At 38.2% G+C, this 27,334-nt stretch overlaps 2 protein-coding genes across 2 annotated transcripts in view; both read left to right on the forward strand.

Annotated features, from left to right (window-relative positions):
* The window catches only part of LOC133655426 (vesicular glutamate transporter 1-like), a 69,333-nt gene extending 67,667 nt beyond the window's left edge, over window positions 1-1,666 (forward strand). The window contains exon 18 of the mRNA XM_062055595.1: window positions 562-1,666. Within this exon, the coding sequence (XP_061911579.1) occupies window positions 562-839 (278 nt within the window). The 3' untranslated portion in view covers window positions 840-1,666. The remainder of the gene's footprint in view (window positions 1-561) is intronic.
* Window positions 1,667-7,964: 6,298 nt separating this feature from the next.
* LOC133655441 (SH3 and multiple ankyrin repeat domains protein 1) overlaps window positions 7,965-27,334 on the forward strand; it is a 100,006-nt gene continuing 80,636 nt past the window's right edge. Inside the window, exons 1-2 of the mRNA XM_062055625.1 lie at window positions 7,965-8,082; window positions 8,233-8,329. The gene's annotated coding sequence lies outside the window, so the exon portion shown is untranslated. The remainder of the gene's footprint in view (window positions 8,083-8,232; window positions 8,330-27,334) is intronic.

Raw genomic sequence — 27,334 nt, forward strand, 5'->3', positions numbered from 1 at the left:
TCATAAAGTGATACATTTTTATTAGGTTTTTCTTTTACTTTCAACACTTAAGTTAGGAGATCAACTTCAGATATATCTGTCGATTTTATGCTGGAACTATTATTTTGTTTGTTTTATGCGCTTTTGTCAAAGAAAACTTTGATGTTTTTATATGGCTACTACACAATATATGCAATATTTACCACATAAAACATTTTAAAGTGAAATATTTGAAGTAATTGGAGCCCTGAAAATAATTCATTATAACATGGATTTTTTGTCATTATTTTTTTTTTTTGAGCAATGGCAAAAAAAGAAAAATGAAGAAAGACAAAAGAAAAAAAAAAACAGCCTGCATGGTAGCTTTTGTGTCAACATTGCAACTTTTTCTCGTTAGATTTCACCTCATTCCACTTTTTTTAATGTTCTTTTTTATTTTTACAATAATATTTCCAGAATGTGTGGCGGGCCGGTAAACAATTAGCTGCGGGCTGCACCACTGCACTAGATGGACCGCAGTTTGAGAATTGCTGCTTTAGAAGAGATTCTGCAATTAAAAATTCACTAAACTTCTTCTTTCAGGCCTCTTTGCATCCGGGGAGCAACAAGCGTGGGCTGAGCCGGAGCAGCTGAGCGACGAGAAATGCGGCATCTTGGATGAGGATGAGCTGGCCAATGAGACGGAGGAGCTGTACCGCACCAGCGGCGGCGGGGGCTACGGCGCCACAAACCAGGCAGCAGACCCCAACGGGGGCGCGGGAGGAGGCTGGGTCTCGGACTGGGACAAAACGGAGGAATACGTGCAGCCCGCCGGCAGCAACAATTACTATTATGGCGGCGGCGAGGAAGAGTTGACATAAGAAGGCACCAGACTGGGAACGTTTACAGCAACTGGAGCAGCTTCACTTGGTGGCAGGAGAAACTTTGAACATGGTTTGGATTTGACATGGAACCAAGTCTGCCTGCATTATTATTATGATTATTAATACTATCTTTGAGAGAGACTGCACAGTGGACATTAGTGATTGTGTGTTTGTGCGTGGTTGCATTGTGTGTGTCTTTGGACAGCCTATTGGTGAGGCCGGCAGCACTTCTTTACTCTTATTTACTTTAGGCATTTCTTATTGAAATCACTGGATTTGGAAATGATTTGTATTCCACTAATACACAAACTTCAAAATATGTCAACGGAATTATTTCTCCTTTATGTCAGCACATTTTGTGCCAATTTCACCATCATTTCTCATCATTTGCTGCGCCAAACTCCCTAATGAAATGTCTCAGTAGGTTTGGTTTTGTGGTTATCATCACACTTCCCCTCTTTGTCATCATTGGTGGAAAAAGTCAAAGAAAAAGCAAAAGTTTGTCTTTTATGCATGATACTCCAAGTTTTGTTTGAATTTTTTTGCCGTTTTTTTTTTTTACCCAGGAAATTTTGGATTCAATTCCAAAATTGTCCCACATTTGGACGTTATTTTGGCTTTTTAAATGAAAGCGTGGACAAAAAAAACTTTAGGGTAGCTGTACTTTAATGTATTTAAATCCAACATATAACACTACAGTGAGTATTATGTCAATTCCAGTATTCAATGTTATTATTTTCACAATTTTACTGTTTGATTTTATTTGTTCTGTATTGTGAGCTACAAATATAAATTCACATGTTTAATAAATTCTAGAAGTGATACATCCTGTTCATTAATTCTTCCTTTCTCATCTTTCCATCGCTTCCTGACCCCCCTCCCAACCCCCCTCCTGGATGGTTTTATGTTTCCCATAATGTCCCCGCTCCCATTCCAGACAACAAATTGATCGCCAAGCTGAAGTGCTATAGGGCGTGGATACAAGAGAGAAAAAATAGATTTTGATGGTACCACACATGTAAAAAATGTTTTTTTTTTTTTTTTAAATGACTCTTGTGGCTCAGAGACTCACCTTACTGTCCTGCTCTGGAGTCTAAAATCAACAGGATTATCCTTCATCCATCTGGCAGGAGGAAGAGGAGAGTGTGTGGGGTTGAGGAAAATCACAGCATTCAACCGTTCAGGTGTTTTCAAACCTTGGCACACCATTAATACAACTTGAAAATAAATAACAGTGAGATAATGCATCATACTGGCAAACATGGTTCAATGATCAAAACAGACATGGATAAATATGGCACATTCTATTCACGTTTACATTTTATTTGTAATATTCCTCCCATATATCATGCTGACTGAGGAAAGCGAGAACGTTATTAGTAAAACTACTTTATTTTTAATTCTGCGTGAAGTCTACTAATTCATTTTAAATTCCTATTGTTTTGTAGTTACTTCTGATGACCACTAGATGCCAGTATACACCACTTTTCCTTAACATTAGGAACGCTTGTAATGTGAAACTACTGTACGTCTAAGAAAATGATCATTTATAATACAAAAAATAAAATCAAATACCATGACCAATAACAACAACAATAATAAAAAAATTAACAAATATTAACCTATTTAGTTAATATTAATTTTATTGACTATTTTTACTACTTTTACCAAACACAATGAAACAATATGATCTACTTTATTGATATTGAGCTTATGATTTATAACTCATAAATTATAATAAAAAAACCAATAATGTCTACAATCATATGGTGTGTGGTGGTTTGGCTTAGAAAACAAATAATAATACAGTACAAATAAAATATATATCGTTTAAAAAGTAATAAATACATAATATTACATAACAATCTTATATAGCAAGTTGTTGCGTATTAAAATATGCTGATAATGATAATAAGAAAAATAAAAAATAAAACTATTGAACAAATGTGTCCTTCAAAACGGAAAAAGTTGTGAAATTAAATAAGATTAGTTTCTTCCTTCGTCTTCTGACATGGTCATGACATTGTGTCTTTTATACCTTTTTATATATGACACTGTTTGTATTTTTGTGATGCCTGCCTTCTGTGTTGGTGAGCCAAAGACAATTTTCCACCTCCGTGGAAAAAATATGATTTATACTATTCCATTCTATTATATTGTTTTTTCTATTATTTTCTATTTTATTCCATTCTATGTTAAATTGTGAAAATGTATATATGCTATGACTTTATTGTAACTGTTTGCACGTTCCAAATAAACTAAACTAACCAATTAACCGACTAACTAACTGTAAGTAATTTAATGAATTATTAAGTGGATTGTTATCAATTATAAACTCCAACTCCAACTACCACTACTACTGCTAATATTATTGTTAATATTAAAAGAATCATACAGTATATCCAATAGAATAATTATCTAATGAAAATGTTATGATGATTTTCTTCTTTTCTGACATTTAAATGTTGTTACAATGTTGGATACTTTGAGTTTGTAATATACAACACAATGGAATAGGACACCAATCTGTACTGACTGAAAAACTTTTAAAAATCATATTACAGTATCTGTAAGTATTAGCCCACATTTCATGTTTTTGTTTGTACACAGCTGGCTTGACAGTGTATGTACTGTAGTTGTAATAACAAGCATGACATGCCGTGTGTATCATGATCAAAATTAAAACTGGTTGATTTTGGGCAAGCAATCCATTTATGTGGGCATAGCTTGACTCCAAGTTCCATATTTGGAACGATAAGTCATGCCGACCTCAATCGCTCAGCTTCTGTCTTCGCCAACGTTTCAGACTTTCTTTGCGCTCGCTTCAATAAGTAGCAGTTCATCCTCTGTATATTCAGCTTTAAAAAAAAAAAGGTTGTGAATTACCATCTTTAGGATCCTAAAAAAAAAAAGAAGAAATTTAGTGCATGTGTCTCACAATACGAAGGTCCTGAGTTTAATCCCGGGCTCCGGATCTTTCTGTGTGGAGTTTGCAAGTTCTCCCCATGACTGCGTGGGTTCCCTCCGGGTACTCCGGCTTCCTCCCACCTCCAAAGACATGCACCTGGGGATAGGTTGATTGGCAACACTAAATTGGCCCTAGTGTGTGAATGTGGGTGTGAATGTTGTCTGTCTATCTGTGTTGGCCCTGTGACGAGGTGGTGACTTGTCCAGGGTGTACCCCGCCTTCCACCCGAATGCAGCTGAGATAGGCTCCAACACCCCCCGCGACCCCGAAAGGGACAAGCGGTAGAAAATGGATGGATGTTTTTGTCCCTCATAATGATTGTGAACTATAGGCAAAGTTCCAAAAAACTGCAGTTCCCCTTTAACTCATGTCTCATAATGTTGAAAAGGTTTAGAAGGTTGTAAACAGGTTTTATTATACTATAGTTATAAAAATATTTGATTTATACTGCATAATTCGTATTTCACGGAAATTATTTTACCACCGTCAGGCCCAATTACCAGCGATAAACGTGGGATTACTGCAGAGAATGAAATAAAATATAAAGTTTATTCAAAGTAATACAACAAAATATAGTATTTCAAGACTATTATAATTGGTTTTGCCTCAAAGTCTGAGAAATAAACCAATGCATATTCAATTGCAACTCTCAGTCAGTTAATAAAACAAAACTATTGTATTGTGAGTAAATTAATTCAAGCCAAGTCCAAACATGGTGACTATTTTGTTGAATAGCGTCTCTAATGACTCACAATGTTGTATCAATAAGACCTTGTGATGAATTGTAAGGAGGATGAATGAAGCTCCTGCAGCAATAAATCACAAACATTACGTTTGCTGCAAGCTTAATTATCTGTGCAACTGCTTTTTTCTCGCTCCTTTTTGTACTCCAAAAAAATTGAATGAAAGAAGGTTCAGTGCGTGAAGGAGGACAAAATCAGTGCGATTGTGAAAAATGACTGGACCACCATTCTTTCTGATATACTGCTGTTTAATAAGCACAGGCAGGGAGAGACAGCAAGCCTGCTTGAAGTCTATGATTGAGTTTTTTGTCCATTCTATTCCATGATAATGATGAAAATTACCAAACTTTCACAGATTAACACAGTTGCAGTGTGTATAGCAGTGGCGGGCCGTGCGTTTCCCACCTAGGCCTTCAGTGATGTCCGACTTCAATGATTACCTCTCAAAATACCATCATTTATGTCCCCACATGACCATTGCTGGAGAAATACTATACAGGAACACATTTACGCACTACTGGGCATTGTACAAAACAGGTTATTTTCTGGCGCATTTGAAAATCAATAAACCCGCATCATCAATTAAAACATATCTAATGTGGTACTGTCAAAATTAAAATTGTAAAAAACATTTTAAACGTGAAAAAATTAAAGAAATAAAATATCTGAACTCACATTTCATCGCCAGGACAGCTAAGCTCGCTTCCGGGGTTGGCCGACATGGTCTCACGATATGTAGTTTCTCTTTAAATATCCTTCTTGAAAATGGCCTAGCAAATATATGTGTTGTCTTGTCTAATCACAAAAGATGCAGACGAGGCGTGTTGGCTGAGTTCTTAAAATTTTCTCCATAGCGTGCTCATCAAAAACATCCCGCTGCCGGTAAATGGGTTATACTTGTATGGCGCTTTTCTACCTTCAAGGTACTCAAAGCGCTTTGACACTATTTCACCATTCACCCATTCATACACACACTGATGGCGGGAGCTGCCATGCAAGGCCCTAACCACAACCAATCAGGAGCAAGGGTGAAGTGTCCTGCTCAAGGACATGACAGACATGATGAGGTTGGTAGAAGGTGGGGATTGAACCAGGAACCCTCAGGTTGCTGGCACGGCCTCTCTCCCAACGGCGCCACGCCGTCCCCAGCCGGCATGTCTACATTAAACCTAAACAGGGCTACTGCGCATGCTCTTCACCAGGGGCGTCACTAGCTTTTAAGGACAGGGGTGGCTTAGCCCCCAGGAGATGCACAGGATGCGAGCGAACGTAGCGCACGAGCACAAAACTTCACAAACGGCTAACAAAGACTTAGAAATTAATAATTGTTATTATTATTATTTCAGTGGGTTTATTTTTAATCTGTGTTCAGTACAACAGCAAACATGGGTTTGCACAGTGACATTTTGTTTACAGCATCAACAAGAAACAATGACTTGCATGATCCTTCAAGATACACTGAAACACAATGAAAGTCACGGCATTAGCCTCTATGTTATTACTTCACAACATAGAGGCTAATGCCACCACTTTAGCTCACAATACATAATACATAAATATTTGTTCCCAAATATTTTGAAGTTGCACAGATTACATTTTGGGCACATATGTGACTAAAATGGTTGTAAATTCAAGCCCTGGAAATATTACTTGATTACTTGAATTAAAGTAATATCTGGATCGGGATAATTTGGCTTGTATATAATATATTTATATATATATATTATGGCAAGCCGTTAAGGAAATTAAATATATATGGAAGTCTGAATAGAAATGAGAAACTTTAATATATAATGTAAATAAGAAAGACTTAGAGTCTGTCTGCTGATCTGAAAAAGAGCCAAAGCTGTCAAAGAGCTGAGGGACCATCTTCAAAGTGCAGTGCTGAAAGAAATAATGCAAACAATAAAATGTAACTTTCAGGGCTTGAGATTAATGTAGTCCCGTCGTCCCGGGGACGGTAAAAAAAATGCACGGGACAAAATTAAATGCTCCCTGGGACGATGGCTTTTAACCATTTTTTTTCTTTTTTTTTTAATGTATTTATTCATTTTACATTTTATATTAAATGTCTTGGTTTTTCCACCCTCTGAAAATCCTATGAAATGTTTAACAAGCCATCCTATAATAATACAACAGCTATTAATGTAACAATACAATAAAACAAATATATTTAATGATGTTGTTTTCATTATTTCAACAATAGGCTAATGTATATTACTTTATATAGATTCTACAAGAAACACAACACTTAAAAACTAAATTATTTACAATTGCAGACACAAGGTTCTTGTTCTGCAGTGCTGTGTGCTAATGTGCTTCGTACACCTGCAGGACCGCAAGCAAGGTCGCAGAGAAAATGCGGACTGGATTTTGAGTGATGTGGGAATTTTCTTTTTGAACAAGTCCAAGGACCGCAAGCAAGGTCGCAGAGAAAATGGAGACTGGATTTTGAGTGATGTAGGCATTTTCTATATGAACAAGTGGAATGGATTGGATACCGACGCACTGAAGGGGCTCTCTACCTTACGCTACGAAGTGAGGGGAAACTGAGTGAATAATGACAGGTTATATGATTATTTATTTAAACTCATATTCGGGCCACTTTATAATGAATATGTCGGCATGTATTTGTAAAAAAAATTAAAAAAAAATGTTTTTTTTTTTTTTTTTTTTTTTAACACTAAATTATTTAGGGGGGCTTAAGAACACTTTAGGGGGGCTTGAGCCCCCCTAAAATAGGCCTAACAACGCCAATGCTCTTCACTACTGTGGCATGCTGAGTAATGGAGTTCTTATGTTACCTAGCTCATAACATCACAATATATATCTGCCTTAGGCCATCTCGAAGGCCTTACTGACAACAACGCCTGATCTGATTGGCTATCGCAACTGTCTGTCAACTGTATGTCCCCGTTCACTTACAGTGCACGGACGCCCGCATTGCTGAATCTGAAGGCCTCTGGCAGATTTTGTGCAGCATGGCAACATAAGCTACCTGAATTCTGATTGGATAAAAACTCAGCACTGGAAGGAACATAATATGACATCAAGAGAATATGAACACTTTAAGATATTTAGGGAAAGTAAATAAAAAAAATACTTTTATCTTTTATTATGATCATAATTTCTGGTTAATATAGGCCAGCAGAGAAGGCCTTGCTGGCCCCGACGGCATACCACTGGTGTATAGTATACACTTTTGACAACCAAAATACATTTATAAAAAACCAAATATGTTTCAAAGCATGACTGACAACGGTTGACTAAAATGGAGTTAGGAGAAACACCCCTCCGCCTTTAAAGTAACTTGGTACGTTCCACAGAGTCCTCATTAACCTACGAGTTTGGCCTCTTCTGATTGGTCAGCAAAACCAGGAAGTGCTGCAATCAAGCAGCCACAGGTAAATTGATCGACGCTGTGAAGAAAGGGCGATACATATCATTTTTAAAGCATGTTGTCTACTCTACATAGATATACTCAAGAGTTAGCTGTTTTTTGAACATTATTGTGTTCAATGATAAGTTGGTATGTTATGACTGTTAAGATTGCTAATAGGCTATGCTACTTTTCATGCCAGCTAACTGCTAATGCTAGACCTACTGTATCACAAGAATTGATGGCCATTTTCGCCCCCCAAAAAACACATTTTAACAGTTGGATGTGTCTCTGTATCAGCCAAGAAAGTTGGAAACCCTTCAGAAACCCACATCAGGAGAACTTGGCTGGACCTGGACCTGGATGTTGGCCATTTTTCAAGGTCATGGCAAAACTGGTAGGTACTGTATAAAGTACAAGTATTGTACATACAGTGTCGGGATGTGACTATTACATATCCACGTAGACGGTATACAACATACCAATATACATGATAGACATTTGGCAGACGATAGCGCTTTTAATACTATACTAATGTTGAACACTATTTATACAAATAACATCGTTATATCGTGATAATGCTTGTTGATTAGGGCTGGGCGATATGGACGAAAAAGTATATCTCGATATATTTTTACTTAAACTCGTTATTCTATATATATCTTGATATGTTTTCCGGTGAAGGTATACATATAAAGATATTCATTTTTGAGCGAGATTCACTGAAATTGAACTGAATGACAATTGTACTGTAAACAGTCAGTGGCACTTTTATTAACCCAGTTAGTCAAGATGGGTATTAACAGCACAGAAAATTAACTGTTTAAGTAGCGCAGAATTACATAACTGAAATAAAATAGAAACATATTCTTTCTACATAAAATAAATAACATAGCTTTGCAAATAATACAAAATGTATCAAACTCAGATAAAAAATACATTTGCAGGCAGGCACTTTTTAATTCCCAGTCGACGATGTGATGGACTGTCACACATGTACGGTTCTGGTCAGCGCCAAGTAAATGACTTGACTTAATTGTGCGGCTATGATCTTCCTCACTTCAGCATACATTTTTGGCAGCATTTCTCGTGCGATATATGCCTGGCTTTGCAACTCGAGAACAGTTTTGATTTGGGCTTACATGGTAAACAACTCAAAAGAATGTTTTATCAAGGCCACAAAATGTGGCCAAGTAAACGCATTGTGGGTTTCCTGGATGTGTTGTACATCTTTAAAAGAAAAATCTAAGGAAGAGAATCCCTCTGCCATCTTCCACTAGTTTTTTTATATATACAGTATTAATCGCCCACTTGAAAATTCCCTCTTCTCTTCTACAACTCTCTCGTCGTCGTTTGGGATGTCTGTTGTGATTTTACTTCCTGGTTTCATGACCCGCCCTATCTTGCCTCTTATTGGCCTAATCTCAACCAATCGTGACTCATCATATTAAACAACCAACCAATCATGGATGTTCTTATAGGTGCAAGCACGTCTTGGAAGGAGGAAGGGTAGGGGTTTAGTAGCCCATGGAGGGGAGAGGGGGAGAACAAGGAACACTACAAATTTGGTCATTTTAACGTGAAATAAATTATATCGATATTACAATATTTTCTTACTTCATATCATGTTTAAAAATAAGCCAATTTGGCAGCGGCAAGCGATTCACAGCGCTGTTGCATTCTTGCTGGCGGCTAAGGTGCCTCCACTGTGCAAAGCCACTTTCAATGGTGCTTTCCAAAAATGTGAGACACCAGTGATTTTCTTTACTATCCAATACCAAGTGAAAGTCGGGCTGATAATGGCGATACCGATTTCGGCAAATATACCTATTGAGTCAGGTAAAATTTAAAAAGTACTGTATTTCAAAAGTAGTTGCTCTTGGGGAATCAAAGTCACAGGGCGAAACAAATGATGGTGTTATTCTGTACTGAATGTGTTATCTTATTTATATTGCACCTCGTTCGGCCTGCGCGATATACTGGTATAGTTAAAATCAGTAATTTTAGAAAACTGTATATATTTGAGACAATACCGCCATATTTGATGTGCCTTTTTTACGGCTGTTTGCTCTTTGCGCCTGACGGCCAACGCACACAGCATCCTCTTTGGTTCACCCCCTCCCCTTGCGTGTTTACGGAAGCTCCTCTCTGATTCACAATAACGCAAAATGACACGCTGTGCATCAACCCTTTAAAAAAGTATGGCGTGCGGTTTTGACTTCTCAACTCCAGAGGGTGATATAGTGCTTTGGACAGCGACTGCATTTGGCTATTGGTGAGAGACTACAGCTTTATTTACACATACACCAATTTGCTTGAGAACCTATATCTCTCCACCATCTCTTTATGTTGTTCACTTCTCTTAGCGACTTAGCACAGACGCCACCGATCAAATATTTAACTACAACTCGGTTTAAAAGTGCCTCTACCGGTAGCCCGTGCGGACTAAGATACTGTAGTGTAGCTGAAAAGTAGTTTTAAACTGAACAGCCAGGGGCTTACACTGCAGCGACCAAGTAAAAGCTCAATCTATCCTGCGCACTAGCGTGAGGCTATAAACCTAACATTCATAGACAAAATTAACAAAAATTGCTTTGACATAGTAAAGACCAACTCAAAAATAAACAACACATTACGTTACTAGTTATATAAAAAATTATCTGAGTGCTCTCAACACTGATTATCTAGTCAAAACACTGAGGTAATCTTAAGCAAGTTAAATGTTTTTTTAATATACCGGTATATATCAGATAATGGAATTCAAACTAAAAATATCGTGGTAACAGTTTTGGTTAATACTATGTAAGTAGTGTCTCCAAATAGCCTACATTAAAAGTATACATACACTATCTGTTTTAGAATACTACATGACTTATTTTAATTGCCAATCATTTTCTTAAAAGGGACCTTTTATGCAAAACTACCTTTTTTACATCTTGTTACCTGTTTTTGTGTGTTTGGGATCTGCATGATTCCCCAAAATTTGAAATCAAACCATGGAGGCATTGTGGGGATATTTATAAAACAATCTTGCCTTCTTTCATACTTCCTCCTAACGAGTCGTTTGGAATTTGACTTAATTTTGCGCTTTTCCTAATTGTGATATTAGTGGATATCTGCATATATGGTATAAAATTACCCAAAGTGCTTTGCGAGAGTCCGCCATGGTAGTCGGACGCTGTAGTTAATAAGCTCCTTCTTTGTCTGTATCTTCTTGTTATGGCTCGTACATCCACATGCATACTCCGCTGTTGCCATTTCTAATACAAATTAGCGTATAATGTGACTCTCTATGGAAGCGCTAAAAATGACAACATCGATGACAGAGAAAGGTCGCAGTCAAAGTGGAGGCTCGTAAATAAGACTACCCAGAAAACGGCGCGTCCTTAAGAGACAGTCAGCTTGAAGATTGTCTGGATAACATAATCTATGCAAAATGTTGACCAAAGAACCAGCAATAAATGTTATTTAGTCCACAAGGAAGTGTTTTAAATGTAGAAAAAGAATCATAATATGACACCTTTCAATAAACAAATGACAGACTGAATGACTGAGCACAGCACAGTGTGCAGCTACGCTTGTGCATTTCATACTTGCCTAGGCGAAGAAAAAGTAGTTTCCACCAATCGCGTTTCATTTAGACAAGATTACAATGATTTACTTACCGGTACTTTACACGGTGTTCCTGTTGATAATATACATTATGTCAAATAACTCAAGTATCGATATTTTGATTTGAGACTCGATATTACAGCATAAAGAGCTGGTATCGGCAGTATTGATATTTCAGCATCAATCCGCACAATACTACCATCTGTGGAGGACAGAGTAAAACAACTTGCACTGAGCCTAGTCTATAAAATCCGCTACACCTCCCTGATACCGAAGGACATGTCAAACTACTTCCTTAACGTAAATGACCGCCATAACCACAACACCAGGGGGAGTTTCACTAACCACGTTAAACCCAGATTCCGATCTAACAAAGGTCTTAACTCATTCTCCTTCTATGCCACATCAATATGGAATGCACTCCCAACAGGTGTAAAAGAAAGGGCATCTCTATCCTCTTTCAAAACCGCACTAAAAGAACACCTCCAGGCAACTTCAACCCTAAACTAACACCCTCCCCCTTCCACATCCCACCTCCCCGGATTGTAAATAATCAAATGTAAATAATCAAATGTAGATACTTATTCTTTTGCTTTCTGATCTCTCTCTCTCACTATGTCCACTACTTGCTGTACATATCCTACCAAGTCAGTCCTACACTGTTTCAAAGTCCATTTCTCTGATGATGCAATTGTTGATGACTGAAGTGTTGATATCAACCAAACCTAACCCCCCCCCCTCCACATCCCACACCCCGGATTGTAAATAATGTAAATATTTCAATGTATATACTCTGATGATTATCTTGTGTGATGACTGTATTATGATGATAGTATATACAGTATATACGGTAATATATATCTGTATCATGAATCAACTTAAGTGGACTCCGACTTAAACAAGTTGAAAAACTTATTCGGGTGTTACCATTTAGTGGTCAATTGTACGGAATATGTACTGTATTGTGCAATCTACTAATAAAAGTTTCAATCAATCAATGTACTGGGAAGTTAGCATTTCAGAGTTCCTAGTCGAAAGTTTCAACTGGAACGCCCCTCGAAGTCTGATTTCCTACTTGCAAAATGAAAGCATTGGCTTCAAAGATGGCTGCTTTGTATAAGATGATAGTAAGATGACAAAAAAGCTCAACAGAAATGAAAGATGGTCGGCAGGATGTCGAAAGTAGACTGTTTCTATTGCAAACAATCGATCCGACATCCAAACATGTCAAAACACTTTCTCAAACCAATCACACACTTTTCTGTCAGAAAAATATAAGTGCTATATATATGCTATACATCCAGTTTAACTACGTTTGGCGTCATTCTTCGATTCGAGTGGCATTTAAAAAAAAAAAGTTTTATACTCTATCCAGATTCGGAACCGACCACAAGAATTATCCACATTTTCAATGGAGCTTAGGCAGTTTGAGTTGTTGATTCTGCCGACAAAATCTGAACCACGTCCCGGACCAGTCACGTGGTAGAAGCGGGCAACGAGATACGCGGTTCCCATCACTAGAAAATACGTCATTGTGTCTTGTAGCCGTGTTAGCATTTAAACTAACTAACGAGCTTGCGCCAGTTCGAGTTTCCTGTAAATGAGCAATGTCACCGATTCATGAGTTTATCGAAGTAGTGTAATCAGTCACTGTTTTACGATAATTCTAATTTAAAATGATAATATTCATTTTATGGCTGTTTATCATTATACTGTTTATCGTTACATCCCTAACAGAGTGTATGCTAATTTTATGGTGATGACAGACTGAATGGTGGCTTTTTTACCAGGACACAGGCAGGGAAATAAAGGCAACCAAAGCAGTGAAAGGTAGGAAGTGAAACACTGACTGAATGTAAGAGAGAAAACCATTAAAAGAGAAAACCCACTAATGCTCTTGTCAATGGTCATCACGCAGATGTTCTGCTGCCCTTAAGAGGCTCGATATTGCAGGATTCATGCAGATCCTCTCACATAGGAGTGCACTTTTATGTGAATGAATGCATTTTCTCCAAATTCCCCCCTTTCCTGCTTCTCATCCCTTCTCTCTTTGATGGCCTCCAAGCATTAAGTAATCATCAGAGAAGCTTTCAGACACTTCCAGCACTATACTATAAATGTACGCTTCATTCACTAACGGTGTTACAAAAAAGATCAGTTAGAATAATACACAATGTTGGATAAAGAGAACATACAAACCCTTTATTTATTGATTTAAAAATATTGAAATTCAATGACAGCTACAATTATGTTAAAAGCAAACTGTAAAAAAGCAAGAATGTACTACAATTCTTCTCAACAAAGGAGGATAAATTTAACCTTAGAGAAAAATCTAAATTAAAACTTTTGTATGCGCTTACAACACTTAAAGCATTTAGCATATCAGTATGTGGAATTAATTTATGGAATGCATTAAACAAATAAATTAAACAAAGAACTAATTTGATCCCGTTTAAGAAACTGCTCAAACTACAAAGAAGAAGAAGAATTACAATAAATATATAGAACACTTAAAAATAAAAAAAATAAAAAGATAATCTTATCAGGTCAGTGGTGTCCAAACTATGGCGCACCGGACAAGTGCGGCAAGACATTACAATTTTAACAAAGAGGTTGGTTTGCGTTGTATTTTTGCCAAAAAATGTTCTTTTACGAAGTACATTGGTAAGATATTGGAAAGATTTTACTGCCCTTGTGTGGAGGTCAATGGAATTATTAGTTAACAACCACATGTCTATATTAAAATAAAAATATAAGCACAGCATCTAGTTGTATAACCCAATCCAAACAACTTTTGCCACTCATGGTATAAACTAACTGTAACCAACTAATAAAGTCAACACACGGTCGCACAAAACCCACATCCTGCTCATTGAACTTTGTGAACATTGTAAAACAAGTATATATAATTTAAAATTACACACATATGAATCCTTTTTAGTGCATTGTGGGTAATATATGAAAAACATCCTCTCCACACTTCATGTTTGGCGGATTTTAGTTGATTGATATTTCTGATTGATTACTAAACTTTAAGGAAGTCGTCAGGAAAGTAAACAAGGTAGGAGTCGAACATTAACATACTCTTAATATTCAACGGTTTATCGTTTATACTTCATATTGCATAATCATTACGGTTTGATGTGGGGGCTAGGTGGTTGTATAAGTTGAAATAGTTCAGTCCTTCTCAAATAGTGGGGCGGGCCCCCCTGTGACCTCGGGGAACATCCTTTTTTTCCCGTACCAGAGTATGATGAAGTGTATGTCGCGCTTGGCTTCACAGTAACCACAGTGGGAGACTGGGAAAGGCTGGTGTGTTGTTTCCTTTAATGTTAATAAGCTTACAATGTTATAAAAAAATTATAGCAATATATTATACAATTTATAGTCACGGGGGAGAGTTGGGGAGGGGGCGCGGAATATTTTCTTCTTCCTTAGGGGGGCGTAACAGAAAATAATTGAGAAGCACTGATGTAGTTGAAGTTATGTGTTATTTAGTCTGTTATAGCTTGCATCTTTAATCAATGCAAACTGAAGTTTTAAGTTGCTACAAAAGATTGTTGTTACGTCACATGTATTGGCGATTACCCTCAAAAATATGGCTTTACTGCAGTTTGTACTATATTTTTACATGTCTGGCAAACTTCCCTCGTTACTTTGGTATGAAATTAATATGCAGATCTAAAGCATTGCCATCGAGACCGTTCCGTGACATTCAGAGAACTTATTATGTAATGTTTCAGGAACCGACAAAATGCTTGCCATTTGCACCAATATGGTACCAAAAAGCAACCTAAAGGCACCCATTAGGTAAAGTTATTTGCCTAAAAGGCTAATCACAACGTTCTGGGAACCAAAAAGGGTTAGCTGGGTTAGGTGTACAAACGTGTGTAAACGTGATCACAGATCACTCTGAGACGGCACACATCGTTGTAATAAATAATAATTTTAAAAAAACTGTAGTGATTTTGATATAAAATTTATTTACATGCTTATTTAATGACATAACACACACACACATACATACATACATACATACACACACACACACACACACACACACACACACACACACACACACACACACACACACTGCAGAACTGTATACATTTATATACACTGTGTGTGTCTGTGTGTATGTATCATATGTGTATATAATATATTAATATGTATATATGTACACATATTTATGTATAGGGCTAGGCTATATACACTACCGTTCAAAAGTTTGGGGTCACATTGAAATGTCCTTATTTTTGAAGGAAAAGCACTGTACTTTTCAATGAAGATAACTTTAAACTCCTAACTATACCAATACACATGTTGCCCGACCTCTTAAAAGGGGAGGGGGTGTCGCACTAATATACAATGAAAACTATAATCTTACACCTAACCTAAATAATAAATATAACTCGTTTGAGGTGCTCACTTTGAGGTTTGTCACACCGCTGCCTCTCCACCTGGCTGTTATCTACCGCCCCCCTGGGCCCTATTCGGACTTCATCAGTGAATTCTCAGAGTTTGTTGCTGATCTAGTGACGCACGCCGACAATATAATCATAATGGGGGACTTTAATATACATATGAATACCCCATCGGACTCTCCATGCGTGGCGCTCCAGACTATAATTGATAGCTGTGGTCTTACACAAATAATAAATGAACCCACGCATCGCAACGGTAATACGATAGATCTAGTGCTTGTCAGGGGTGTCACCACCTCTAAAGTTACGATACTCCCGTACACTAAAGTAATGTCCGATCATTGCCTTATAAAATTCGAAGTTCTGACTCATTGTCAACAAACTAATAATAATAATAATAACTACTATAGCAGCCGCAACATTAATGCTGCCACAACGACGACTCTTACTGACCTACTGCCTTCGGTAATGGCACCATTCCCAAAGTATGTGGGCTCTATTGATAACCTCACTAACAACTTTAATGACGCCCTGCGCGACACCATTGATAGTGTAGCACCGCTAAAGCTAAAAAGGGCCCCTAAAAGGCGTACCCCATGGTTTACAGAAGAAACTAAAGCCCAGAAATGATCATGTAGAAAGCTGGAACGCAAATGGCGTGCGACTAAACTTGAGGTTTTCCATCAAGCATGGTGTGATAGTTTAATAACTTATAAACGCATGCTTACCTCAGCTAAAGCTAAATATTACTCAAATGTCATCCACCTCAACAAAAATGATCCTAAATTTCTGTTTAGTACAGTAGCATCGCTAACCCAACAAGGGACTCCTCCCAGTAGCTCCACCCACTCAGCAGATGACTTTATGAATTTCTTTTATAAGAAAATTGAAGTCATTAGAAAAGAGATTAAAGACAATGCATCTCAGCTACAACTGGGTTCTATTAACACAAATACGACTGTATATACGACGGATACCGCCCTCCAAAATAGTTTCTCTCTCTTTGATGAAATAACATTGGAGGAATTGTCAAAATGTGTAAATGGGACAAAACAAACAACATGTTTACTTGACCCAATTCCTGGGAAACTTATCAAGGAGCTTTTTGTATTATTAGGTCCATCAGTGTTAAATATTATAAACTTATCACTTTCCTCTGGCACTGTTCCCCTAGCATTCAAAAAAGCGGTTATTCATCCTCTACTCAAAAGACCTAACCTCGATCCTGATCTCCTGGTAAACTACCAGCCGGTGTCCCACCTTCCGTTTATCTCGAAAATCCTCGAAAAAATTGTAGCACAGCAGCTAAATGAACACTTAGCGTCTAACAATCTCTGTGAACCTTTTCAATCCGGTTTCAGGGCAAATCACTCTACGGAGACAGCCCTCGCAAAAATGACTAATGATCTATTGCTAACGATGGATTCTGATGCTTCATCTATGTTGCTGCTTCTTGATCTTAGCGCCGCTTTCGATACTGTTGATCATAATATTTTATTAGAGTGTATCAAAACGCGTATTGGGATGACAGACTTAGCCTTGTCTTGGTTTAACTCTTATCTTACTGACAGGATGCAGTGTGTCTCCCATAACAATGTGACCTCGGACTATGTTAAGGTAACGTGCGGAGTTCCCCAGGGTTCGGTTCTTGGCCCTGCACTCTTTAGTATTTACATGCTGCCGCTAGGTGACATCATACGCAAATACGATGTTAGCTTTCACTGTTATGCTGATGACACCCAACTCTACATGCCCCTAAAGCTGACCAACACGCCGGATTGTAGTCAGCTGGAGGCGTGTCTTAATGAAATTAAACAATGGATGTCCGCTAACTTTTTGCAACTCAACGCTAAGAAAACGGAAATGCTGATTATCGGTCCTGCTCAACACCGACATCTATTTAATAATACCACCTTAACATTTGACAACCAAACAATTACACAAGGCGACTCGGTAAAGAATCTGGGTATTATCTTCGACCCAACTCTCTCGTTTGAGTCACACATTAAGAGTGTTACTAAAACGGCCTTCTTTCATCTCCGTCATATCGCTAAAATTCGTTCCATTTTGTCCACAAGCGATGCTGAGATCATTACCATGCGTTCGTTACATCTCGTCTCGATTACTGTAACGTTTTGTTTTCGGGCCTCCCTATGTCTAGCATTAAAAGATTACAGATGGTACAAAATGCGGCTGCTAGACTTTTGACAAAAACAAGAAAGTTTGATCATATTACGCCTATACTGGCTCACCTGCACTGGCTTCCTGTGCACCTAAGATGCGACTTTAAGGTTTTACTACTTGCGTATAAAATACTACACGGTCAAGCTCCTGCCTATCTTGACGATTGTATTGTACCATATGTCCCGGCAAGAAATCTGCGTTCTAAGAACTCCGGCTTATTAGTGATTCCCAGAGCCCAAAAAAAGTATTTTCTACTCTGCTCCCAACCCGGGGTGGACCGCTAGCCTGTCCATCTCTACGCTGCTGACCCGTCTCCGCTCGGGATGGTTCCTGCTGGCCCCACCATGGACTGGACTTTCGCTGATGTGTTGGACTTTCACAATATTATGTCAGACCCACTCGACATCCATTGCTTTCGGTCTCCCCTAGAGGGGGGGGGGGGGGGGGGGTACCCACATATGCGGTCCTCTCCAAGGTTTCTCATAGTCATTCACATTGACGTCCCACTGGGGTGAGTTTTCCTTGCCCGTATGTGGGCTCTGTACCGAGGATGTCGTTGTGGCTTGTACATCCCTTTGAGACACTTGTGATTTAGGGCTATATAAATAAACATTGATTGATTGATTGATTGATTGAAACTAGTCTTAACTTTAAAGAAATACACTCTATACATTGCTAATGTGGTAAATGACTATTCTAGCTGCAAATGTCTGTTTTTTGGTGCAATATCTACATAGGTGTATAGAGGCCTAGTTCCAGCAACTATCACTCCAGTGTTCTAATGGTACAATGTTTGCTCATTGGCTCAGAAGGCTAATTGATGATTAGAAAACCCTTGTGCAATCATGTTCACACATCTGAAAACAGTTTAGCTCGTTACAGAAGCTACAAAACCGACCTTCCTTTGAGCAGATTGAGTTTCTGGAACATCACATTTGTGGGGTCAATTAAACGTTCAAAATGGCCAGAAAAAGATAACTTTCATCTGAAACTCGACAGTCTATTCTTGTACTTAGAAATGAAGGCTATTCCACAAAATTGTTTGGGTGACCCCAAACTTTTGAACTGTAGTGTATATATATATGTATGTGTGTATATTAGGGTTGTACGGTATACCGGTATTAGTATAGTACCGCGATACTAATGAATCATTTTCGGTACGATACTGTCTCTGAAACGTACCGGTCCCGCACCCTCCGCGTCGAAGTCATGTGGTGACATTGCTGGTTTACCAGCAGAGGAGCATGTTAGGCGGCACACAATCACGGAGTACTTACAAGTATACACAGTGTGTAGACAGAAAAGGGAGAACGGACGCATTTTGCCTTAAAAACTAACGATAAAGGTGACCTTATAACACTGAAACGCCCTCAGAAAGATCTTTCTGTGTGGAGTTTGCATGTTCTCCCCGTGACTGTGTGGGTTCCCTCCGGGTACTCCGGCTTCCTCCCACCTCCAAAGACATGCATCCGGAGATAGGTTGATTGGCAACACTAAATTGGCCCTAGTGTGTGAATATGAGTGTGAATGTTGTCTGTCTGTCTGTGTTGGCGACAGGTCCAGGATGTACCCCACCCATACTTGCCAACCTTGAGACCTCCAATATCGGGAGGTTGGGGCGTGGTTAAGAGGAGAGTATATTTACAGCTAGAATTCACCAACTCAAGTATTTCATATATATATATATATATATATATATATATATATATATATATATATATATATATATATATATATATATATATATATATATATATATATATATATATATATATATATATATATATATATATATATATATATATATATAAATACTTGACTTTCAGTGAATTCTAGCTATATATATATATATATATATATATATATATATATATATATATATATATATATATATATATATATATTTATTTTATTATATACACAAATAAAACAAATACTTGAATTTTAGTGTTCATTTATTTACACATATACACACACAACACTCATCTACTCATTGTTGTACTTGAAAGTACAATGCTTTGTTAAGGGTTGAATTGTCCATCCTCTTTCTATTCTCTGTCACTATTTTTCTAACCATGCTGAACACTCTCTCTGATGATGCATTGCTGTGTGGCACGCACAAAAGTGCTTTCATCAAATGCACGAGAGTGTGGAATCTTCCATCTCTCCCTAGCATGGCCCAAAACCGGTCAATCCTTGCTTCCTGGGGAAGATCTTCCCTGGCAAGCAATTGGTTCTCCAGTACTTGTACCCGGAGGCTGGTCAGGTCCAATCGCAGCTGCGGCAGACTTTTTTTTGGGGGGGCGTGGCCTACAGCTCCGGCTGAATACCGGGAGTTTGTGGGGAGAAAATCTCTGTTGGGAGGTTGTCGGGAGAGGCGCTGAATATCGGGATTCTCCCGCTAAAAACGGGAGGGTTGGCAAGTATGACCCCACCTACCGCCAGAATGCAGCTGAGATAGGCTACAGCACCCCCTGCTACCCTGAAAGGGACAAGCGGTAGAAAATGGATGGATGGATGTTCTGTAAAAATAGAGAACAAACAAATGGGATAAAACTTCTATGATACGAAAAGGGGTAGGATTAAATAAGGTCTGGTTCTTCCGACTCCTTTTCGGACGTGCTGTAATGAAACAACTGGAAATATGTGATGTATCACATTGTAATTGTATTGTATGCATGTTTGAAATAAATTGAAACTGACAAAAGTTGTTTGGCATTGTTTTACATGAAAAACCTCAAAACCCTGAAAATAAACTACTGAATAGAAATACAAACAAATAATGTAATGAATTTTAATGAAAATACTTCAAGGTGAGGGTTTTTCTTTGCAATATTTAGGTGGGATTAAAAAAGATTAATTTAATAATTAATTATATAATTGATCAATCGCTCGTTTTTCAATCCCTAAACAGATACATATATTATAATTAAGGCTGTCAAACGATTAAAATATTATTTGTGATTAATTGCATTTTGTCCACTGTTAACTGATAATTAATCAGGATTAATTACAGATTTTTTTTTAAGTCAACACAAGATTTGACAATTAGATTGGATTTTATGCAAATGTTTGTTTATTAAACATTATGCTTTTGTAAACAGCTAGCCACCCATCCATCCATCCATTTTCTACCGCTTCTCTCTCTCGGGGTCGCCGGGGCTGCTGGAGCCTATCCCAGCTGCACTCGGGCGGAAGGCAGGGTACACCCTGGACAATCCGCCACCTCATTGCAAGGCCAACCTAGTTAGACAGACAACATTCACACTCAAATTCACACACTAGGGCCCTTTTAGTGTTGCCAATCAGCCTATCCCCAGATGCATGTCTTGCTCAACACAAAATGGACACAAACACTCTTTTACACACACACACACACACACACACACACACACACACACACACACACACACACACACACACACACACACACACACACACACACACACACACACACACACACACACACACACACACACACACGCGCACACACACACGCACACACACACACACACACAAGGTGCCTCCTCATTCTTCATGACTGGCAACTCCTTGTAACCCACAATATTGATTGGTCACATATTTTGGGTTGTTGCCACCTATTTGGCAATTGCTGTGGAAAGTTTTTTGGTTGCAATTGTCAATTATGGAATTTCCGTCTGGGTTTGCATCTGTCCGTGAAAAAGGTGTTCTGTGCATTGGTGGGTTGCTAGTTCCGGGCAGTTGGCATTTAGGAAAAAACTTGCTCCGGTGATGACTCGGCTCGCGGAGGTGGGTGCAGATTTTTTGTTGTTGTTGTTGTTGCGAAACACTTTTAGTGTGTGCACAGTCTGCCGACGGTCACACAGTCGCGCGTCATAAAAAAATTGTGTCGTTAAAGGAAATTAGTGTCAACTCAATATTATTGCGTTAGCTTTAACAATCCTAATTATAACATTTATTTGACATTAAAAGATACAAGATACCTAATTTGTCATTGCATTACAAGCCGTCTAGCGCATGCAGCAATGAAGTATTTGCCCAAGTGATATACACTGCACACTATTGGTCTATGGTGGACCTATTACGGAGGTTCTCTGTCCTGGTAGCTCTGCAGGTTTTCTTTGTGGGAACATTTGTATTTATTTGACTCCCTATGCTGTCGTCCAAACGTTTTGTGCCTTCTAACTCCTGATTTCCACAGGAAGCGTCATGGCAGTGGTGCATAATTGCTGCGGAACGGCAGTACCATCTCATTGGGATGTTTAAAAGTGTAAAATAAGATCCACATTGAGGTCGGACTATTTTATTTTCAAAGTAAACCAAATAACTATTTTGTGTTTGTGCATGATTTCCTGTCCAACACAAGCAGATTTGAGCTAAACTGATCCGCCATGTGGCGGCGACTAGCAAAAATAGAAGCTCTGCAAATATGTGGTGCATGGATCCGGAATGGCAAAGCAATGACGGTGCCATACCGCAGGCAGTGGAAACTAATATTATCATCTTCGTCTTTTAGCAAAGGTAAAACCGTTTTTATCTTTTAACCTTTTTGAACAAGTCGTGCTGCTTTTATTTCAAGTCGCCTGGACTACTGCAAAGCACTTTATGCTGGCATTAACCAAAAAGCTCTCTCTCGGTTGCAGTTAGTCCAGAACGTGGCAGCACGACTTTTAACAGGGGCCAGGAAACGCCAGCATATAACCCCAATTCTTGAGAGTTTGCACTGGCTCCCTGTTCATTTTAGAATTGATTTTAAAACCTTGATGTTTGTTTTTAAAGCTTTACATGGACTGGCACCTCATTGTATCTCAGACCTCATCCAAATTTACACTCCTGCTCGCGCTCTTAGGTCCGAGAGCCAGCTCCAGCTCGTGGTGCCCAAGACCAGACTTAAAACCAGGGGAGACAGGGCCTTCTCTGTGGTCGGCCCTAAGCTCTGGAACACTCTGCCCCTCCATGTTCGAACTGCTCCCACAGTGGAGTGTTTTAAGTCTCATCTTAAGACCCACTTTTATTCTCTGGCTTTTAACACTATGTGAGTTGTGTGTTCCTCTGTTGTCCTCTTTTGTCCTCTGTGTTTTTAACATTTGGATTTCTTTTTACTGTTTTAATTGGTTTTACTCTTTAAAATGGTTTTTAATCATATTTATTTTATATTGTTTTTACATTTGTTTTATATGTATTTATTTTTTGTTTTGATTCAGTCATTGGTGGAGCTAAGGATAATATTTGAATATTGTTTTTAATATTGTTGTGCAGCACTTTGGAAACATATTGTTGTTTAATTGTGCTACGTAAATAAAGTGGATTGGATTGGATAATACATTGACTTGAATAAAAACGGAAAGAGTCCGCTGCTGTGGCGATGACGCCCTGCAGCCGCAACTCTTCCTGTGGAAATGAGGGGTAAGTATTCTGGCACAGAACCTAAGCCCCAGAAGAAGCTGCTTATCATTGGTGAAAAGGTGCTCCTCATTTCTTTGCAAAAAGAAGATAACTTAGCTACGAGCTACTATCTACCGTTGCAAGATCAATTAACCTTTGGTTCGCTGCATAAAGAAGAAGGAAAATAATAAAAGGACGACAGCAACAGTATCTATTAAAAAGACTGCAGCAACAACGCTGCATAACTTTGTTCCTCAGTCAGGAGAGTGCATCATCATTATCATGCAGCTGATTCTTTGAGTCATCATTCGTGTACATGCAACCAACCTCAAAACTGCAGACCACATGTGACCACACCAGCCTACGACCTCCACCTCTAGCATCTTTACCCCCAAGATTGTCTTGGACCCGCTACTCGGATAGCTGTTGCAATAATCAGGGATCAGCGAATCAGGGAAGATCATCTATAGGCTGTTCTTTGTCGTAATTGACTTGAGTGGGCAAATGCTGACATTTGATGGCGTCTGGCACTTTGGAGAGGTGTTCTCTTCACAGATGAATCCCAGTTTTCACTGCTCCGGGCAGATGGCAGACAGACTGGATGGCATCGTGTGGGTGAGCCGTTTGCTGATGTCAATCTTGTGGCCAATGGTGCCAGTGGGACAATGGTGTGGGCAACGAGGGTATGTCATGGACAACGAGCACAGGTGCATTCTATTGATAACATCTTGAATGCACAGAGATACCGCGACAAGATTGTCATGCCGTTCATCCACGACCATCACGTCGTGTTGCAGCATGATAATGCACGGCCCCGTGTTGCGGAGATCTCTACACAATTCCTACAATCTGGAAGCATCTCAGTTCTTGTCGGCCGGCATACCCACCAGACATGTCACCTATTGAACATGTGTGGGTTGCTCTGGATCAGCATATATGATATCATGTTTTAATTCGTGCCAGCTTCGAGCAACTGCGTTTAAGCCATTGAAGAAAACCCCTCCAATACTGTAAAATTAGATTTTAGACTGGCCTTCTACATGGCCAACCTAAGGTACACCTGTGCAATGACTGATTGATTGATTGATTGAGACTTTTATTAGTAGATTGCACAGTACAGTACATATTCCGTACAATTGACCACTAAATGGTAACACCCGAATACGTTTTTCAACTTGTTTAAGTTAATCAATTCATGGTAATTCATGACCATGCTGTCTAAACAGCATATTGATATGCCACACATGTGAGGTGCATGCATGATCTCCACAAAGGAGAAGTGCTCACTAACAAAGATTTTGACAGATTTGTGAACAATGTTTGAAAGAACAAGGCCTTTTGTGTACATAGAAATCATTTTAGGATCACTGAGTTCCGTTTATGAAAAATGGGGGCCAAAGTATTGTTTATATTTTTGCTCAATGTAAGGCAAAATACAAAAAAATACAAGGGCTGTCAAAGTTAACGAGTTACCGCATGTGATTAATTACCAAAAAATGCGCAATAAACATGTAAAAATGCTGATTAATAATACAATTTATTCTGACTGTTTTACCTTAACCACAAATGGTTACCTAAAAGGCAGCGCATGTTATACAATCAGTGATCAGGTCAATGCATACGTCAGACTCCTGCTGGTGTGCTTAGCAGCACATTTTGCTTCATCAGGAGTTTGTATTTGCTGTATTGCAGAATTGTTCAAAATGTGCACTTACGTTACTAACTTTTGAGCAAATAAATCAAGTAAAACATTTAAAGGGGCCCTATAATGCAAAACCAACTTTTTTTTAACCTAATTGTACCTGCTTATTTGTATTTGAACTCTGCATAAGTCCCGAAAATTTGAAATCAAACCGTGAAGGCCTTGCAGAGATATTTCTAAAACAATCTTGCCTTTCTTCATACTTCTTCCTAATGGTCAGTTTGGAATTTGCCCAACATTTATCCAATCATCCTTGCGTGACTCAGCCAATTTAAATTTATGTAAAACCGGCTGTGCGACATCATGTCGACAATGAAACCCAATGAAGGAAAATGCTCTGTTTACTTTAACCAGCCAAGTCACTACACTAACTTTCAGCCTTATATAACGTAAAAAGGCACTTAATTTAAATTTTTATGATGCATGGCAATGTACCATCCACTGTAAGGAAGTGTGATTAGCCCTGCTTCAACCACAGACCTTCACAAGAATATGGATTTTTTGGGGGGGAAAAAATACTTTTAATAGCAGGTTCGGTGACTACTATTTATGGTAATGGAGGAGGCAATGAAACTGTAAGTAATAACACTAAGTTAGAAATGTGTGAATAATACGTTGGCAATGCTAGCTCAATTTGTTGTGTAGCAATCTTAGCCTTCTAATGTGAGACAATAGCAATAGACAATAGCATCACCGTGCTCCGGCAAAATAAAGAATGATATTCATAAAAAATACTTTTAATTGTGTCAGTGTCTACTGTCTTTGGCAATGGACCAATAAGTATTATAATCCGTTATTACCTCACAAACGATTATGTAGCCCGTAGCATAGCTAACTGTATTAGCCCGCTCAGGCCTCTATTGTTTACAAGGGTTTGAACCAGCAGTGCAGTAAATGTATTTACATGATATAGAATAGAAAAGCATTTTATTGTCAATATACACAAGCATACGTCCAGGATCTAGCACTGAAGAGATAATGACTCGGTAGATGTAGGGATGATGTTCGAAACCGGTTCTCCCGGTTGTTCGATAAGAAAAGAACCGATTCCATGGTACTCAAATCCCTTTTTGAGAACCGGTTCCCGTTATCGAGGCCACTATAGTAAAGAAAAAGAGTTGGTTCTTTATTAGAATCCCTGGGAACGAATCCCAAATGGGCAATGTTATGCCCATTTGATTGTAAACTCTTACTGACACCTTGTGGCGATATGAAAATACTACGCGTCAATAGTTTGGGCACTTCCAGGTTGGCGACGTCAGTTCAGTTCATGAGACAATTGAGAAGTAGACAAGTTGTGTTAGCTCTTACAAGCCTTGGAAAAGATAAGTCTGTAAGTAAACTGTTTAACTTGTTTATGTAATCCAATCCAATCCAATCCACTTTATTTATATAGCACATTTAAACAACAAAAATGTTTCCAAAGTGCTGCACAACAATATTAAAAACAATATTAAAAACAATATTCAAATATTATCCTTAGCTCCACCAATGACTGAATTAAAACAAAAAATAAATAAATATAAAACCAATATAAAAATAAATATGATTAAAAACGATTTCAAAGGGAAAAACCAATTAAAACAGTAAATAGAAATCAAAATGTATTAAAAAAAACACAGAGGACAACAGAGGACCACATAACTCACGTAGTGTTAAAAGCCAAAGAATAAAAGTGGGTCTTAAGACGAGACTTAAAACTCAATATTAAGGTGGGAAGTGGTTAAATTTGATACTAAGATGTTTATTGAAAAACGATTTTTGTGCACTGTTTCAATGGTTGTTTTGAGGACTTAAAATGGCTGCCAGTCGTGTATTTCCACCATCGAAATAGTTTCAACACTCAGAAGTATTTGTTTGATGATAGTACTGTATATTTGTGTGAAGCTAATATTTACATATTGTGTATTAAATTTCAGTATGTTAATTGAATCACATAGCTTATACATTTGTCATTGTGTGTATTTCAGTTTAAAAAAAAAAAAATAACAGTCTAGTGCAAGTCAAAAGTAAAGATAAGAAAAGACGAAGCAAGATCAACAACAATAAAGAGCCTAAATGGATTAATCTGCTTTGGAACTTTAGTAGACGTCTTGGATTGTTTGTTAGCTGT

The sequence above is a fragment of the Entelurus aequoreus genome, linkage group LG08 (assembly GCF_033978785.1).
Source record: "Entelurus aequoreus isolate RoL-2023_Sb linkage group LG08, RoL_Eaeq_v1.1, whole genome shotgun sequence".
Taxonomy (NCBI): Eukaryota; Metazoa; Chordata; class Actinopteri; order Syngnathiformes; family Syngnathidae; genus Entelurus; species Entelurus aequoreus.